This window comes from Moschus berezovskii, chromosome 4, assembly GCF_049115385.1.
Source record: "Moschus berezovskii isolate FMDL1 chromosome 4, NW_MosBer_1.0, whole genome shotgun sequence".
Lineage (NCBI taxonomy): Eukaryota > Metazoa > Chordata > Mammalia > Artiodactyla > Moschidae > Moschus > Moschus berezovskii.
Genome location: NC_142463.1, coordinates 4,917,048 through 4,936,418, shown reverse-complemented (window position 1 = coordinate 4,936,418; position 19,371 = coordinate 4,917,048). Strand labels below are relative to the sequence as shown.

Here is a 19,371-nt window from a genome sequence, read left to right as displayed (position 1 = left end):
CGCTGAAGAAGGTGGGTCGCCCCCCTTGTGAGGGGGCGGAAACAAGCCTAGGACGGGTAGAGAGCTCGTCCAGACTCCGGCGGGGCAGGCGGCGGGGCGGGATTCTGAACCTCGGGGCCCCTCTTCCTGGTCCACAAGGTGCCCCTTCAGATCACCTGGTATTTTGCTCGCTCTTCAGACTGAGTCTCGCCACTGTACCTGGTCTTCTGCCCTAAAATGACAGGCGCCCTCGAGGCCTCCCTCTTTGCTCTGGTGTTATCTGTGGATCGGGGCCAGGTGCTTATAAAGAAATTAAATTGCACCCTGAGATGAGCAGGGTTCACTTGATTTTCAGCCTGCTGTCAATTTCAGAGCCCAGCACCGACTTACGATATCAAGAACACCAGTGACAATACAATATCCCTGAGTCGCTTCATCTGTGCCCAGCACAGAGGCGCTGACATCACATGCTGGTTTTCCTTTTTCCTCCTCCCCTGAGCATTGATTGAAACCCAGCTAAGCCACGCTGGCTTTAGGAACCGAATCTGGAGTGTTTGGAGGTATGCGGGTTCAGATCTCCGCGGCGGGGCAGCCAGTCCTGTGTGCACCCGCGGCCCCATGCAGGCGCGATTGAACCCAAAGGCCCTTTCATGACCGGGGGCTTGGCAGAGGGGCCTCAGTCTCATGAAAGCTAAGCTCTTCATCCCCACCACTCTTCTGTGTTTCAGAGCAAGAAGAAAACTTTGAGTTTATCATTGTGTCCCTCACTGGCCAGACGTGGCACTTTGAAGCCACCAGCTACGAGGAGCGAGACGCGTGGGTCCAGGCCATTGAGAGCCAAATCCTCGCCAGCTTGCAGTCGTGCGAGAGCAGCAAGAACAAGGTAAGACACGGAGCAGCCTCCCCCAGGCCCCCAAACCCGCCACACACCCCCAAATCAGGAGCCACTGATCCTGAAAGGGAAACAGACGCGTCGGTGGAGGGGGCGCATCCTGTGACGCTGTGAGACGGGCACAAAACATTCACTTTCTCCAAGCAGAAAGGGAAACGATCAAGAAGATAATGAAACATTGTGTCGATGCATATCCTGAAACATATGTTAGTGTCTTAGCTCAACCTGATGGCAGAGTATCCTGTTTTAAGTCTTTTTCTCTCTCAAAGTCATCCCGAATGTGAAGTATTGACCTTTGATGGTAGAGAATGGAATCTTTTGGATCCTCGTGGCTTATGTGTCCACATCCGTTTTTGTTGTTTTTAGGCAGAATACCTTCAGGAAAAGAAGTGCTGGTTCAAAAAGAAGCCCTGTTCCGTTCTCACAAATGCCCCCCCCGCAATTCAAATCCAGGTCAAGTCAGGAAACTGTCCCTTGGTACTGTCTTTGATGAAAAGACATGCATGTATGTGAGTGTGCGGAGTTCAGGGAAGATAAAATGTCCATTTTCTAAATTCCATTGATAAAGCCTGGTTATGTATCTTTATTCAATTAGAGTTAATTCTTCTGTTTGTTTAGCCAGGAGAAATAGATTTTAACCTGCATTTTCTGAATTACTGCCCCATAATAGTCCTTATACAAAGGTCATTTTTCTCGTTTCCTTTTTCCAATCAGCGTATTCCTTCAAAAATCATTATTTTTATGCTTGGAAATTTTAAACCCCTTCTCTGGGACACTAACGTCTTAGAGAGCATTTTTATTTTTTAGACTGTGAACAACTAGAAACCAGGAGAAAGTGCATGGCCTCTCAACCTGCAATTTCATTTGTAACCATTTATAAAGAAATTTCTGCCAATGATTTATGTTCAGCTTTGTCATTAAGAAGGGAGTCTGTCTTTCAGAAAGATGGAGTATCTATTTTTATTACCCTCTTTAACCAGGGTAAACCAGACTACAGTCATTATTATTATAATGTAATTTGCCTCTCTTTTTAAAAGAAGTTTTATACCCACAGTGGGGAGAGTCGGGGCCTTTCATTTCTGAGCACCTTGGCTTTACTTAAGTCCCGGCCACAGATGTGGCTTCTGAAGCAAACTCAGGATGCTTCTGAGTCTCCTGTCGACGGGAACCAAAGACACGTGTCACCCACAAAGCTCAGGAACCCGGTTTCAGAACAGGAATTGGCTGAACAGACAAAACGCGTCTCCAAATTTTGCATAAAACCACAGTATCTCAAGTCGGACTCTGAATCCATGCCAGGTGATCGGGCTCAGGAAGGTGGAGGACAGCGTCGGGCTCTTCCGCTTCATGCCCTTCCTTCTCCCAGCTCCCTGCTCTGTGGACACGGCCGGCATCACCTTTGGGCCTGATGCAAACACCAGCCTTAAGATGCTGCCCTTTCTCTGTCCCTGGACGCGTGCCCTCAGGCAGGCGCCGCTCCTGGAAGGAGGACTCGCTGAGCACAGAGGAAGGCAGACTCGTACCCGTTCACCTGAGCATGTGCTGACCGGTGTGCAGGCGTACGGCATGGAAATAATATCCACAGTGAACAGCTGGAGGGGAAAAGAATGGGCTGTGCAGTATTCTAGCTGCCTGTGGATAAGCAGTTGATGGCAATCCAAGAGATTATAAAGGTAGACAGAGGCAGCCACACACACGCACACGCATACTCCAAATGCCAACAGAAATTGTTCAACACACTTTGAATATTTGGGCATCTAAGCAAAGGGAATAAAACCCTAATGATGTATTATGCTTCTGTAGCCTTCCTCAGCGATCAATGCAAAGAAATAGAGGAAAACAACAGAATAGGAAAAACAAGAGATCTCTTCAAGAAAATTAGTGATATCAAGGGAACATTTCATGCAAAGATGGGCTCGATAAAGGGCAGAAATGGTATGGACCTAACAGAAGCAGAAGATATTAAGAAGAGGTGGCAAGAATACACAGAAGAACTGTACAAAAAAGATCTTCACGACAAAGATAATCACGATGGCATGATCACTCACCTGGAACCAGACATCTTGGAATGTGAAGTCAAGTGGGCCTTAGAGAGCATCACGACGAACAAAGCTAGTGGAGGTGATGGAATTCCAGTTGAGCTATTTCAAATCCTGAAAGATGATGCTGTGAAAGTGCTGCACTCAATATGCCAGCCAATTTGGAAAACTCAGCAGTGGCCACAGGACTGGAAAAGGTCAGTCTTCATTCCAATCCCAAAGAAAGGCAATGCCAAAGAATGCTCAAACTACCGCACAATTGCACTCATCTCACACGCTAGTAAAGTCATGCTCAAATTTCTCCAAGCTAGGCTTCAGCAATATGTGAACTATGAACTCCCAGATGTTCAAGCAGGTTTTAGAAAAGGCAGAGGAACCAGAGATCAAATTGTCAACATCCGCTGGATCATGGAGAAAGCAAGAGCGTTCCAGAAAAACATCTATTTCTGCTTCATTGACTATGCCAAAGCCTTTGACTGTGTGGATCACAATAAACTGTGGAACATTCTGAAAGAGATGGGCATACCAGACCACCTGACCTGCCTCTTGAGAAACCTGTATGCAGGTCAGGAAGCAACAGTTAGAACTGGACATCGAACAACAGACTGGTTCCAAATAGAAAAAGGAGTATGTCAAGGCTGTATATTGTCACCCTGCTTATTTAATTTATATGCAGAGTACATCATGAGGAACGCTGGGCTGGAAGAAGCACAAGCTGGAATCAAGATTGCCGGGAGAAATATCAATAACCTCAGATATGCAGATGACACTACCCTTATGGCAGAAAGTGAAGAGGAACTCAAAGGCCTCTTGATGAAAGTGAAAGAGGAGAGTGAAAAGTTTGGCTTTAAGCTCAACATTCAGAAAACAAAGATCATGGCATCTGGTCCCATCACTTCATGGGAAATAGATGGGGAAACAGTGGAAACGGTGTCAGACTTTATTTTTGGGGCTCCAAAATCACTGGGGATGCTGATTGCAGCCATGAAATTAGAAGATGCTTACTCCTTGGAAGGAAAGTTATGACCAACTTAGATAGCATATTAAAAAGCAGAGACATTACTTTGCCAACCAAGGTCCGTCTAGTCAAGGCTATGGTTTTTCCCATGGTCATTTATGGATGTGAGAGTTGGACTGTGAAGAAAGCTGATCGCTGAAGAATTGATGCTTTTGAGCTGTAGTGCTGGAGAAGACTCTTGAGAGTCCCTTGTACTGCAAGGAGATCCAAACAGTCCATACTAAAGGAGATCAATCCTGGGTGTTCATTGGAAGGACTGATGCTAAAGCTGAAACTCCAATACTCTGGCCACCTCATGCGACTAGTTGACTCACTGGAAAAGACTCTGATGCTGGGAGGGATTGGGGGTGGGAGGAGACGGGGACGACAGAGAATGAGATGGCTGGATGGCATCACCGACTCAATGGACATGAGTTTGAGTGAACTCTGGGAGTTGGTGATGGACAGGGAGGCCTGGCGTGCTGTGATTCATGGGGTCGCAAAGAGTCGGACATGACTGAGCGACTGAACTGAACTGAATGGTAGCAATTAATAAGTCGTACTTTGTGATTAAGTGGTCAGCTATCAATTATTTCACAGCAAACAATTTGACATAACGATGCTTCAATTTATGAATAATTTTTACACAAACATCAAGCTTATTCCAAGTGTCCTCTGGAATTCATTTGGCTTTGACCATTGTATTAAATGTATCCATCATGAGCCTTAAAATCCTTAAAAGGTACATCCTTTTACCAGTCACCTCTATTTTGAAAACTTCATCCTTAGTAAATGATCATGAATTTGTATAAAGTTTTAGCAGTAAACATATCCCTCACAGCACTCTTGATAGTAGAGGAAAGCTGGAAACAGCCTAGATGTCCATCAAAGAAAGCTTCATAAATAAGCCATCATACGTGGAGTATTATGCAGTCGTTTTAAAATGATGCCAGAGTTATTTTGACACTTTCTCTAAGAAGTCTTGGTGCCGAAAGACTGAAAATCAGTAACATAGGTAATAGCCACCTTCCGAAATCAAATTTTAAAATATAAAAAAACTTCTGGATATCCATCACATCAATAAGTAAATGAATTTAAATGATGCCGGAGGTTATGTGATGCCATTGAGAGATGACGCTATGACATTAGACAGATTCCAAAGTAACATACTGTGCTGTTTTTTTTTTAAGCCCTTCTATCTCTGATGCTGGGAGTGATTGGGGGTGGGAGGAGACGGGGACTACAGAGAATGAGATGGCTGGATGGCATCACCGACTCAATGGACATGAGTTTGAGTGAACTCCAGGAGTTGGTGATGGACAGGGAGGCCTGGCGTGCTGTGATTCATGGGGTCGCAAAGAGTCGGACACGATGGAGCAACTGAACTGAACCGAACTGAATTGATCCTTATACATGTGATTTTTTCAAAAAAAAACCTAGAATAGATATCAAAATATTAACAAAACCTAACTATGATAGTTTATCATTTTATGTTGTTCTTTTCCCCCTTTGTACTTTCTGACTTTCTCAGAAAAGACGATTAAGGATGTGTTGAAGCATAAATGCCCCTAGCCACCCACACAGTCCCCTCCATCCCCCCCAGTCCCCCACTGCACGCGGGGCCTTGTGGCTGTGACAGCTGGCTGAACCAGAAATGGGAAGTGAGTCCCCAAGGCGCAGAGTGTGATGGGGGCGTGGTCTCCTGACGAGGAACCACCTGACAGGTTTTCCATCAGCTGGGCTCCATCCCAGAGACATCTAGTCTGCTGGGCTCAGCCGCTCCGTAGTGTCCGACTCTTTGCAGCCCCTTGAACTGTAGCCCTCCAGACTCCTCTGTCGGTGAATCTCCCAGGCAGGAATCCTGGAGTGGGTTGCCACTTCCTCCTCCAGGGGATCTTCCCAACCCAGGGATCAAACCCCTGCATTTCTTACCTCTTCTGCATTGGCAAGCAGGGTCTTTCCCACTAGCACCACCAGGGAAGCCCAAAGACGTCTAGAGAGGAAACCAGTCATTGAAACTGACCTCATGCTGTGTTTGCTCACGATCCGTCAGTGATCCCGGGCGTCATTTAGCAGTCGTGTGCACGTACACGTGCGATCCCGGGCGTCATTTAGCAGTCGTGTGCACGTACACGTGCGATCCCGGGCGTCATTTAGCAGTCGTGTGCACGTACACGTGTGATCCCGGGCGTTATTTAGCAGTCGTGTGCACGTACACGTGTGATCCCGGGCGTCATTTAGCAGTCGTGTGCACGTACACGTGTGATCCCGGGCGTCATTTAGCAGTCGTGTGCACGTACACGTGTGATCCCGGGCGTCATTTAGCAGTCGTGTGCACGTACACGTGTGATCCCGGGCGTCATTTAGCAGTCGTGTGCACGTACACGTGTGATCCCGGGCGTCATTTAGCAGTCGTGTGCACGTACACGTGTGATCCCGGGCGTCATTTAGCAGTCGTGTGCACGTACACGTGTGATCCCGGGCGTCATTTAGCAGTCGTGTGCACGTACACGTGCGATCCCGGGCGTCATTTAGCAGTCGTGTGCACGTACACGTGCGATCCCGGGCGTCATTTAGCAGTCGTGTGCACGTACACGTGTGATCCCGGGCGTCATTTAGCAGTCGTGTGCACGTACACGTGCGATCCCGGGCGTCATTTAGCAGTCGTGTGCACGTACACGTGTGATCCCGGGCGTCATTTAGCAGTCGTGTGCACGTACACGTGTGATCCCGGGCGTTATTTAGCAGTCGTGTGCACGTACACGTGTGATCCCGGGCGTCATTTAGCAGTCGTGTGCACGTACACGTGTGATCCCGGGCGTCATTTAGCAGTCGTGTGCACGTACACGTGCGATCCCGGGCGTCATTTAGCAGTCGTGTGCACGTACACGTGTGATCCCGGGTGTCATTTAGCAGTCGTGTGCACGTACACGTGTGATCCCGGGTGTCATTTAGCAGTCGTGTGCACGTACACGTGTGATCCCGGGCGTTATTTAGCAGTCGTGTGCACGTACACGTGCGATCCCGGGCGTCATTTAGCAGTCGTGTGCACGTACACGTGTGATCCCGGGCGTTATTTAGCAGTCGTGTGCACGTACACGTGTGATCCCGGGCGTCATTTAGCAGTCGTGTGCACGTACACGTGTGATCCCGGGCGTCATTTAGCAGTCGTGTGCATGTAGCTCAGGGCTCTCACGCCTTCCATTTATATGTCTCCCTCTGTGCCCAGTCCCGGCTGACCAGCCAGAGTGAGGCCATGGCCTTGCAGTCGATACGGAACATCCGCGGGAACTCCCACTGCGTGGACTGCGAGACCCAGAGTGAGTATGCGCAGGGGCGGGAGGCTTCGCCCTGGACAGGGGGAGGTGGGGTGGTCGGACGCAGCCCATGCTGCCGCAGACCCACGTCTGTCATCTGCTGTGTAAGGTGTATTACATGATTTAATGGCATGGAAGGCCTTGAAATGTTTTGTTTGGACTTTAATACAGTGCCCTCCGCACAGAAGCCTCTGTGATGGCACCATGTGTCTCTCTCTCTCCGTTTTTAATTGTATGACGTGTAGTCGATTTACAGCACCGCGCTGATTTCTGCCACATGGCAGAGTGACTCAGCTGTCCCTGTGCGTTGCTTCTTCACCTTCTCTTCCGTTCTGGCTTATCACGAGTCCTGCTTGTGCCTCTTGGCAACCCCACGAGCCACAGTCACACCACCGGCGCTAGGGCTCCGGTCAGCCGCCCATATTCTGTGCCGTATCCAGCACCCAAGGGGACATGCCGTGCAGACTTGGTGCAGAACGTGGGCTGGACTGGAGCAGGTGGGGAGGGAGTCGCTGGGAGTCGGGGCGGCAGCCGGATGCATGGCTGGGTGGCTCTGGTTTGTTCAGGGAGAGGGCAGCTGCTGCTCAGGCAGGATTTGGGCGACTTAACAGGAAGAACTCAGGACTGTCACACATCAAAGAGAAGGGGAAAGCTGGCCTGGGAGAGAGACCACCCCAGCTGGTGGGGCAGCTGAGAGTAGCAGGGTGAGGCCAAGTCTGTGGCCTCCAGGAGACAGAAGAGGTCCCTACTGCACGTTCCTAGAAGGACTTCTTTAAAGCGTCTTCTTGTGTTTGAATTTTTATCTTTTACTTTCAAGCCGCATCATGCCATGAAGTTAGAAGAGAAGTCATCACTTGAAGTGTGTTTTTATCAGAGATCTTTAAAAGCACAAAATCTGAGTCCTCTCAGAACCTCCATGAGGAGACATCTCTGTGATGGTTTCCACCACCATCTGGAAGAGCCCTTTAAAGGGAATATTCCATGGCTCACAGGCTTCACTGTGTGTGGCCAGTTGGAGGGTGAGAGAGTTTTCTGGGAGTGGGCCAGGCGGGTGAGTGCCCAGGCTCGGGGTGGGGGCGCGAAGGGGAGACTGGTTCAGGGGAGGCCCCAGGGCCCGCTGGTTGAGAGTGAGGCCACGTTTGACAATTGTGGAGAGAAAAGCGATCCTAAGCTACCGTTTCTCAAACACGTTCTCTCTCAGGTCTGTGTCCAGTCCCGCCAGGCACGGCCTCTCTCAATTCTTGTGGCTGTAATAGTTGGCGCTACAGTGGGTGCCACTCCTCGAGGGACAGGAACAGTCTGAAGAGACGAATTAGACATCCCAGGTCACCGAAAGAGCCAGTCACGGAGCAGGATTTAATCTAAGCTCTTAAGTCAGCCTGCTGTGTTTTCTCAGAAGACAACGGGAAGGCTGAGGGACTGAGCTCAGGGACGTGAGCAGTGACACAGTGGCAAAGCCATTGGGTTTCGTATGTGTCATCATTATTATTATTTTTCAGGCATTCGTTTCTTTTTCCCCGACCAAGACCATCTCTGGTCACAGACCCCTCTTCTCATATGTCCCACCCTCCCCTGCCACCACGTGGTCTCCTCCACCCCCTTCCTGCCTTGCTCTGTTAAATATTAAATACATGGCTGGCTGATTTCTGTTGAATTAGCATAAAGTCCCTCCCAGTCATTTGCTATTTCTAGAATGATTCCAGATAAATATGATGTCATTTACCTGGGTTTTTGTTGTTGTTGTTGACTCTTCAAGTCTACCTGGAGTAAGGTATTGATTATTCCTGGATGATTTAAGCCTTATTTGCTTCTGTCAGTGGTGAAAGCCATCGACTGTCAAGGTCAGCCCCATCTTTGGAAATCAGCTGGTGATTCTAGCATGAAGCCAGAGTCCTCAGTCTTCTGACCACGTCAGCCGGTTCCACACCAGGCATCCCAGTGCTGTTCCCTGGATCCACGCGATGTTCGTGGTGCAGTGTCACAGCCCAAAGCCTGTTCCGATTCATTCTGCGAGTCAGGGTTGACGGTGCTGAGCAGGAACCTAGCCATCTCGCCAGCAGTGAAGGAGGGAGCAACGGGAACTGCTTGGGTGGCTCCCCCTAGATAAGATCACTGAGAGTCAGACTCTCATTGTGGTATGCCTCTCTTTCGTCTGCGAAATTTGCAAGCACGCCCATCGTGCCACTAAGAACATTGATGTGCGCTGGAGGCAGGAGATTACTAGGAACATTGTAGCTTTGGGAATGACCAGCTGTCCCTCTCTTTCCTTCTCTTTCCCTGCATCAGCAGCCATCCACAAGAGATACCAAGCCACGCCTCATTTCGTTTCCCTGTGTGTCTGCTTGCTCAGGGGGTTTGCCCACTGTGTATGTTAGTCGTTCAGTCGTGTCTGACTCTCTCAGACCCCTGGACTGTAGCCCACGAAGCTCCTCTGTCCATGGGATTTCCCAGGCAAGAACACTGGAGTGGGTTGCCATTTCCTTCTCCAGGGGATCTTCCTAACCCAGGGGTCGAACCCGGGTCTCCTGCACTGCAGGCAGGTTCTTTACCGTCTGAGCCGCCAGGGAGGCCTGCGGAAGTACCCAAACGTGCATTTTTTCTCTCCAAACCAGTGCTTTCGGTTGTTTGTTGTGTGGGAAATCCTAAGACGTTGGCCAGAGCCTTAGATGTTTGAAAGTTGCCACCATCACATCAGACCTTCTGAGATGCCTAAGGCAGTTCCAAGTGGTGTCCAAGGGAGCATGTTTAAGGCCCTGACTCCAAGGAGGGACTGCTGGAGTGGGAAGTCTGGTTAGTCATTTCGCTCTTGAGATGCAAGGGCCTTGGGAGTGAGTGATGGCGGTCCGATCGCATCTGGCGTCCCCTCCTCCGCCCGCAGATCCCAACTGGGCCAGCCTGAACTTGGGAGCCCTCATGTGTATCGAGTGCTCAGGGATCCACCGGAATCTCGGCACCCACCTCTCTCGAGTCCGGTCTCTGGACCTCGACGACTGGCCCATTGAGCTCATCAAGGTGATGTCGTCCATCGGGAACGAGCTGGCCAACAGCGTCTGGGAGGAGAGCACCCAGGGGCGGACGAAGCCCTCCCTGGACTCCACAAGGTAGGGGTGCGGGGACATGGGTACTTATGCAGTCTTCTGCTCAACAAAACCGGGAGTGACCTTAGTGACAGCCACCACGAGACCACCCCAGCCACCCGTGGGAAGGCTGATAACCCAGCCAGAAATGTCTGTGTTTAAAATTGGTCTTCCACAGACATGGATAATTCAAGCTCCTTAATTTTTCATGTTTGTTTTTACACTTTGGGGATTCCTCTCCCTCTCTTAGACACATATTAAGCTTCTAACCTGATGAATATATCACTTTAATTAATACATTTCTAATAGGCATAAGCTGTGCTGTTAACACTAATTATGGAATTTGGGATTCTTTTGATTTTGTTATTCTATGACTTTGATAAGCATGTATTCTGTTGGCTCCACTCCCCTCTGACCCCCCACTAAGCGAGTTGATAGTAACCAAACATATTTTATTTTCTAAACTATATCCCTAACACATTTAATCAACCAAGTACAGTGTACTTGTAATGTGTGGTGGCTCCTCATTAGTGTTAATTGTTACCCAGTGTAAAAACCGCATTTATTTTGAGCCCATTCTGTTTCTCATTTTTCATTTACAGCAATTATAAGCCATTTTTGAGTACACATGCATATTTAATGTACCTTAGAGGTGATGAAATGGCGCGTCTTCTGCGAAAGCCTCTTTCTCAGAGACGGGGTGGGCTGTCCCGTCTGCGAGGCTGCTCTGAGCGGCAGGTCAGGTGCCTGCAGTAGAGGCGTGGGGTTTGGCGCAGCCCTCTCATTTCAGGTGTGTGCACGGTGAACGGGGAGGCTGGGTCTCCCAGCTCCAGCATTGATGTGTTTTGCCGGTGAGCAGACAAGGAAACCTGGGCGTCCGTCTACGGGTGGGCCCCACGCAAGGGGTGAGAAGTCGGTTTCTATCAATAAGCAGTAAGGGTGTGGCAGCTTGGTGGGCTTCGTCAACACTGAAAAATGAATTTGGGGTGCCCCCTTTGGTTCACTGGAGAGAATGAAGCCGGTGTCATTAACCCTACTCTTCGTACTGGATGCTCTGCGGAGAGGGGGTAGGGAGACTTGAAAGGTGTGTGACATCTCTCTGCTTAAAGCCTCTCAGCACGCTGCTACGAGCTCTTAGGTAAGCTATGTCATTTAATACGCCATGTGGGCAACGGTCCTACAAACTGAAGACATGATACACTTTCACAGTGTTTGAATTTTGATATAACGCTAATATGGAAATCTACTGGTTCATCCACTAGGGGCATTCTTGAAAGATTAGTTCATGTTTTAATATGTGTTTTTTCATACATGTAGTTTCCCTAGAGGGTAGTTAGATCTGGAAAAGAAAAATGACTGAAAATTGGATTGAGCTGAATGTGTGAATGCAGAAAATGTTGGAGTGAGTGGGGAAAAGATTAACTTTATGCATCTTACTGTCTGTGTGTGAAAGGAGCATATGTACAATTTTTAATACCATGAATTAGAAGAGTTTGTTTTTCCATCTGCCATAACTAGAAACTGTTTAGAATGATTAGAAACAAAGATGCAGGTTAAGCTTCTAACTGGGAAATATTTTGTAATAGTTTCATCTTCATAAGTGAAGACTGTAAGAGTATTTTATTATTCTCTCTTGAGTGTTGTAATTAAGCTCCTGGGTGTATGACTTCCCTTCTGTGCAATTATACATTCTGTACCTTTACAGTTCACAGACATTTGAGTCTTCCTTTCTCACAGGTGGGGTCATTGCCATGAACCTCCTGTGGTGAGGGTGGTATGGTTATGTGGTCTTGCCCAACGTAACTTTGGAGTTTCTAGATTCTGTTCCACTCTTAAGCTAAAACGTGTTTGAAAATTGACTGTGCCTTTGGTAATTCTCCGAGGGAGTTGTAGTTTTAATTAAACTCAGCAAATATTCATCGAGTGCCTTCTCATAGAAAAGAAGCGGTCGCCAGGTGATGACCTTAGGTCTGCAGTGGTGGGTGTATGTGTTCAGAGCCAGCCAAGGATGCCGGGACCCAGTGGCATTCAGACATGGGAGGGGTCTGTGAACTTCTCAGGAAGTTCAGGAGAAATGTCTTCTGAGCTGGGCTTGGAACCATGGGGTGGTTCTCCAGGCCTAGGGGTGTGGGGAGTGTGTGGTGGAGGCTTAGGCAAAGGCAGGAATGCGAAAGGAAGCCTGGGGCCCCCTGGGGAGGTGGAGCCATGGGTACAGTCAGGGAAAGACCTCGTGAGCCAGGGGCAGTGCTTTAACAGCAACTTTGGGTGTGGGCAGGCTTCCCTGGGAGCTCAGCTGGTAAAGAATCTGCCTGCAAGGCAGGAGACCTGGGTTTGACCCCTGGGTTGGGAAGATTCCCCTGGAGAAGGAAACAGCTACCCACTCCAGTATTCTGGCCCGGAGAATTCCTTGGACTGTATAGTCCACAGGGTCGCAAAGAGTCAGACACAGCTGAGACGTTCACTCTCACCGGGGGTTGGCAGATGGTGGGCTGTTGGGTCTGTGAGTTCATGAATGTCCCACCTGTTCCCGGGAGGACCAGAGGCAGCCAGCAGCATCACAGGAAGAGATGGAGACAGGCGAGGAGACCGGTCTGAGGGCGGCGGTCCTGATGGGACAGAGGGAGAGCCTTCGATACCCTCAGACACAACTCAACGTAACTGCGTCGTGAAAAGCAGACCCCCACCTCCTCCACTGCCTCCTGCAGTCTCCTCAGACAGAAAGGAAGACTAAGAAGTTAGGCGTGGAATTCCACCTATGATGTGAGAGGCGATGCCTGGCCTGGTCCCTGCCTCCCCAAGACCAGGAGAGACACGCCCCCCACCTTCCCCACCTCGCTGTCTCCGCAGAAGCAGTGCTTGCTAGCACAAACAGCTGGAGGGCTCGCTAATGTGGCCCTAAGGTAATACTAAAAAGAAATATTTTAATAAATTTTTATCTCCATCTGAGGAGAAGCCAAGTGCAATATATCCAGTCTAATTCTTTGAAAAGGGGCCCAGCTGTTTTCCTGAGAAGCTCCGTCCATTCTGTCTTGTTCAGAAGATTCATTCTGACAGTGGCATATAATTAGAAATGTGCTGTTCCTCCCCCAGCACGCACGCATGCACGCACACACACACACACACGCTCAGGAGCATGGGGGAATAGAACACAGCAGGTCCTTCACAGACACATATACACACGCACACAGGCTCAAGACCATGGGGAAGTGGAACACAGCAGATTCTTACACACACACACACTCAGGACCATGGGGAAGTAGAACCCGGCAGATCATTCTCCAAAAAACACAACTGAAACCACCTTGCACGATGTCGCCCAGCCCTGCGGTGACACAGGACGCAGGGAAGCGGGGTCCTCTGACCAGCCGTCTGTCCCCTGCACCCTGATTAGGGCAGCTTCGGAAGGCTCATAATTGGTTCCAGCGATTCTCAGCTGCCCCGAGAACTGCCGTTCAAACTTGAACAGCACAGAGATCAATCGAAGCTGACGGCGGCAAAGCCGTATTGACTTCCCATTCCTAAACCGGGGGATCATTAGTCAAGAAAAGCATCTTTTAATTACTCCCAGGAAGAAAATAAAAATCTTTTTTTGGATGGATTCTGCAACAGCTGCCATTTTTCCCCCGGTGCATTCGATATTAAATTTATTGTCGTGGGAGGGGAGAGGGTGCCCTTCATCCTGCTCTGTGATGGAGGTTTAATTTGGAGAAAGGAGCCGGTTAGAGATCGATGTGGTAACAATTAACTACATCTGGGGTGGAATCAGAATTCCCCTCTAATTGCTATTGATACCATTTAAGCACACACTTAAAATATTGATTGTAAATGGGGCTGCAGAAGTAGAGGCGAGGTGGGAACAGAGAGAACTGGCGTTAGGGGCTTACGGAGGGTGGCCTGCTGTCTGCAGGCCAGTCAGCGCCCGAGTGTGTGGCTGCCCCTGACAGTATGTTGTCGTGTGGACGCCCGCGGGGCCTGGGGCAACCAGGCAGGGCTCCAGTACCCGTGTCAGGACACGATTCGGAGGTAAAGATATTAAAACAGTCATGTGCGTCTTTCTGGAGTGAGTGAGTGAGACAGAAAACTGCCGAGCTTGGAATACACATGTCAGGGCGTCTTGCAGCCTCAGAGCCTCGGAACCCCTCGTGTGTTTGTGAGCAAATGCCCAGCACACGATGAAGCCGTCTCCACAAGCCTCTGTGTGCATCCTCTCGCGCTCAGCCACGCGCTGGTGTTCTTGGGAGCCAGTCTGCATCACTTCAGGCAGGTCCTTCTTTGCGATCCCATCCCCCTTGCACTTAGAGACATTTTCGATTGACTTGCGGGGATAAGAATGTCCTACCGGGACCGATCAGAGCCCTCCGCAGCCACTTTCCTCTTGGCAGCAGCTGAACTCTGCTGGCCTGAGAGGCTCTCTCTCTTCATCTCCCATCTTTGTGTCTCCAGGTGGCAGGCTTTGGGCAAAGCCCGGGAAGGTGTGCAGGGACCAGTTGCTATTTGCATTTCACAGTAGGTAACCTGTTTACAAGACGCTTTGGGGGCCTGCCGATTTGGTCTAGGAAATCAAAGGAACCTGGAATTGGAGAGCTCGTGTTTTCAATTCCATGAAAGAGCCCTTGGGAAAAGCTCAGAGCCCAGCTGAAATCATCCGCCATCTCTTTGATCCTACTCGGAAGGGACCCCAGCTTACTGATGGGTGTGCGTTCCCTTCCCTCTCCGAGCATCCTTTCTCTGGGTTCCATCATTTGTCAGTTCATCTGCGCCCCTCGGTGCCCCTCTTGTCTTTAACCTCTAAAAGGCTGTCAGTCCGGGAGGAGGGCGTGGGGCCGGACGTCAGGAATCTGCGTGGGAGAGACTGACGGGCCGCACACTCACAGGCCGAGCAGGTCCACCCGGTGATCCGAGTTCCGTGTCCTTTTGATTTCCGAATGCCACTTCATCTTATTTATGCACATGGGGATATTGATAAAGGGGAAATGTATCCAAACTGAAAATAATTGGATCCCCACCGCTCCCTCCGAGATATTAAAAGCAGCCCCACTTGGCCACGTCTCTTGTCTCGTTAGGTTTGATCGTTAAGATCACAATATCGTAATCTCGGGCTCAAATTTCTGGCATAAAGATGCACTGATCCAAATGCGGCCTCAGGGAACGTGTGGACCCACTCGGCCCCAGGATTGTCTCATCTTATTATTTTTCAACAGTCCTTGGCCCCGCTGAGGTCGGTGTTTTGTCTCTTTTGAGTGTTCCTCTATGCTTGACACCTTTTCCTGTTTTCTTTCCTTAAAAAAGAAAAAAGAAAAATGGGCAGGGGGAGAAACATGAGGGGGATAAAAAAGGACTTTGCCGTGATGACCAGAACCCATCTGCAGTTGGGTGACATCTGCTCCCCACATGTCACTTCCCTCATTAACAAGCAATTGAATTAATTAAATGCTACTCAGAACACGCATAACAAGCTACCGGCAGTGTCCAAATTAGCACTGATAATCAAGGATGATTTCCTTTATTATCCTGCTAAGTGGTGTGCAGACTCTGATCTCCCTGTCTGCCCTCATCTATTTACATACCCCCAGCCTCTGCCTTTGGAAGCGGAGGTTATCTTACCTAGTTAATTTGCCACGATCACCGAGCATGGCGGATTGATGCCCTGCCTCTGCCGCCAGAGCAGCCGTGTGCGGGGTTGGGGGGGGGCAGTGTGGGGGGGCCACCCCTCCCCCCTCCCCGCCTGCCCTCCCCCCAGCCCAGCCTTTGTATCTCAAGCTCACTGATAAATTAAAGGCCACCCCTGTGGTCTCTCAAGTGAGTAATAGAGGCAGAAATTTCATTTTGCAACTGGCTGATTTAATGATCCAAAGGGTAATTAATGGCCTGATTATCTTAATGTTAAATATGTCCGGCAGCAATTACTGTGACCTCCCGCTTGTCAAGGTCCGGGCTGTGCTCTTCTTTCAATTAAGTTCTCTGGGGCTTAATGGTATGAATAAACTCCTCTGATTCTGTCATCCCAGACGGACGCAGAGGGTTCAGAGAGCTGGGGGCTCCTCAGGAGTTTTAATCAGCCCGTCTTCGACTCTGGCGATCAGAGTTAACAATTATCCCAAGGACAGCCTCACTTTTCTTCTTCCCCATGCAGGACCAACCCCCCACCCCAGCCCACCCCATCCGCCCTTTCGTGTTGTTTTATTTTATTTATCTTCTTTTATGCGTTTCCGCACTTGGAGGGAAGAATTCTGTTTGCGGAGGGAGCCACTGTGCTCCGGCAGGCTCGTCTCTTCCAATATAAATTATCATGTGAGCGCTGTGGTTTTTCTGTTTGACAGGCTTAATTAATTGGCAGGAGCCCCCGAAAATGACAGTGCCACTAATTGCAACTCCGGGTGCATTTCTGTCATCACAGCGCGCCTGTCAGTGGGCATGCCCTGGCCCCAGCTTCCGGAGCGGGGGGAGGGGCCGCCCTCCCAGCCTCAGGTCCAGGGGGGACAGCATCCTGAGCATGTGGGGACAACTGGCTGGCTTCAAGGAGCCCTGGGTTTGCAGTCACGCCGTCCCCCGCACAGGAGTGACATTTAGTGCCTGTGAAGTTTACACATCCGTGGCTCTGCAAACCCAGCAGCTGCTCGGGGGACCTAGTCTTTGACTTCAGATATTTTAGTGACTTCTTGGAGCAGGGAGGCTTGGAATCAGACCCCAGTGCTGTAACTCAGAGACTCTTCTTGACTGGACGGTCCTCATTAGCACGTTGCTAAATAAGCTAGGGTTTCCCTGAGCTCTGCACCCAGATCAGAAATATTCCACTATCAGTATTAAGCCATTCAGGGAAATGTACAAGTGAGAAGTGCATTAACACTGCCTCAAAAATAACACCTGAAGATTACAGTTGACAACAGACAGAGCCGTTCTCCGGTAAACTGTGGGCAGGGAGTGTGGAGGGAATCCACACATTGGCAGCACTCTCTGATTAAGCTCTCGGGATAGACCGGCCCTAATTGTAAGAAAGGCGAATCTAACAAGGTTCTCCATTAGGTTCAGTAAAGTGGGGTCCACGTTTTGCAGCATAACTGCCATCATCTGCCTTTGAAGCAGGTGGACGAGATAGCGCGGTTGGTTGATCACGTCTGCCTGCCGCACACGAAGCCGTCTTTTGTTTGGTCCTGCACGAAACCAAATGCAGGGGAGCCAGCTTTGCAACCAGGGAGCTGTCGTGGGTTGAAAATCTCTCTCATTTGCTTTCTGAAATGTAGCCATGGAGACAGTCAAGGAACTTTTTTTATGTTTAAGAATTTTTACTGTCCCTGGTAAAGCTGAAAATGCAGACATCTGCTAGCATCTGTTTCTTGTAGGGGCCCTGACCACTTCTGAGCCCACGTCCATTTGTGATCGTAGATGGAGCAATGTGATGTGAGATGAACCATTAGGCTTGAGTTACGTATCATGAGAGACATTCTAAGCAGGTGCCTAGAAATACTCTAAAACAACTGCCTGTGTTTTGATTCCTCCACATCAGAGAATTTTCCAGAGGGTCCTTCCTCTCAGTGATGTTTGGATCATTTTGCATCAGAAACTTCTCTTTCTTCTGAGTGAGGTTCTGCTTTCTTCTTCCTTACAATGAGGGAGAGGCCGAAGCAAATAAACCTGGCCCAGAGCTCACAGTGTGCGTTGCTAAGTCGTTTCAGACCCGTCTGACTCTTTGTGACTGCATGGACCGTAGTCCACCAGGCTTCTCTGTCCATGGGATTCTCCAGGAAAGAATACTGGAGTGGGTTGTCTTGCCCTCCTCCAGGGATCTTCCCAGCCCAGGGGTCGAACCTGTGTCTCTTGTGTCTCCTGCATTTGCAGGCAGGTTCTTTACCACTAGCGCCACCTGGGAAGCCCAGCTCACAGGGTATGGGGCACTTTTTCTGAGCACAGAGCCATCCTGCAACATCGGATGCACCCCACCCCGCCCCGCCCTTTCCCAGGTGGAGAGATTGTGAAGTTACGGTCCTGAAGCCATTTATCTAGGGTCACCCAGGACTAAGGGGCAGGTCACTTGAACTCAGGACCAAACTTCTGACACCCATCCCTGGTCCTCCAGCTGCTTTTGTCCTTTTCCTGCTCAGCATCACATGGCCACATCCGATGGCCAGTTGTGGCTTCTAGACGTACCACCGTGTTTACACGTATCCATCCCCTCTCCTCCCCTTGGCCCCATCTCATACTCCCACCAGCCTGTGTCTGCATTTAGATATTATTACTGTAAATTTATTATGTATAATAATGTAACTGTAATATCTTTCCACTTATAAAATCTCGTAGCCTCATTCGTGGTAACTTGAGGATAATAAAACATCATTCATTTTAGTTTGCATTCATATGGCAGACCTGATTTTTTAAGTTACTCAGTCATGATTCTGAAGTCTTAATTTTCTGATGTCAGTGCTAATCCTTAGAGCTTCTGTGGAAAACAGTGCTGAATTAAAAAAATTTTTTAAAAGAGTGCTGATACCTAAACAGGTGCATGAGCCAGTGTAGTCAAAGGGTTCAGATTTTCCCATAACCACATCCTTCTCCTGCCTGAATCCCTGACCCAACAGTATCTGTTGAAAACATTCAGCTTGTTTTCCCAAAAGCCTCACAACCATATTTTTTCTTATCTGAATGATGAAATGTGGAGCTGGACCAGAGGGTAGTTCTGGTTCCACAGGGAGCATCGTCTATGATCGTGATTTTTTAAAAACACAGGCATTTTCTCATTTGTAAGGTGAAACTAGTCATTAATCCACCACTTAATCATGTGGATTTAATGCTAAAAGAGAATCGTATTTAGGAAGTTTCCTGGGTTCTTTTTGTCTGGAAAACCCAGTCGGCTTTGTGCCTGGGTCCTGCATGCCGATGGTGAGAGAGGCAGGTGAGCCTTGCCCTCTCAGGTGCTGCGCGGGTCTGCTGATGTAGAGGGTGTGGTCTGTGTTTATTTTGCTTTGTGTCTGTAGAGTGGTTTATTGCAGCATCAGCAGTGCACATTCCTGGGCCCCATTCCAAGCGTGTCCCTGTGGTGGGGCCCAGTGATGAGCTTTAGCTCTCCAGGTGATTC

General features: G+C 49.3%; 1 protein-coding gene across 7 annotated transcripts in view; it reads left to right on the top strand.

The window, feature by feature from the left end:
- AGAP1 (ArfGAP with GTPase domain, ankyrin repeat and PH domain 1) overlaps positions 1-19,371 on the top strand; it is a 570,436-nt gene that overhangs the window by 502,249 nt on the left and 48,816 nt on the right. For all 7 annotated transcript variants that reach the window (XM_088835100.1, XM_088835099.1, XM_088835098.1 and 4 more), the window contains 3 exons: positions 708-862; positions 7,137-7,227; positions 10,103-10,325. In XM_088835100.1, the coding sequence (XP_088691226.1) occupies positions 708-862; positions 7,137-7,227; positions 10,103-10,325 (469 nt within the window). The remainder of the gene's footprint in view (positions 1-707; positions 863-7,136; positions 7,228-10,102; positions 10,326-19,371) is intronic.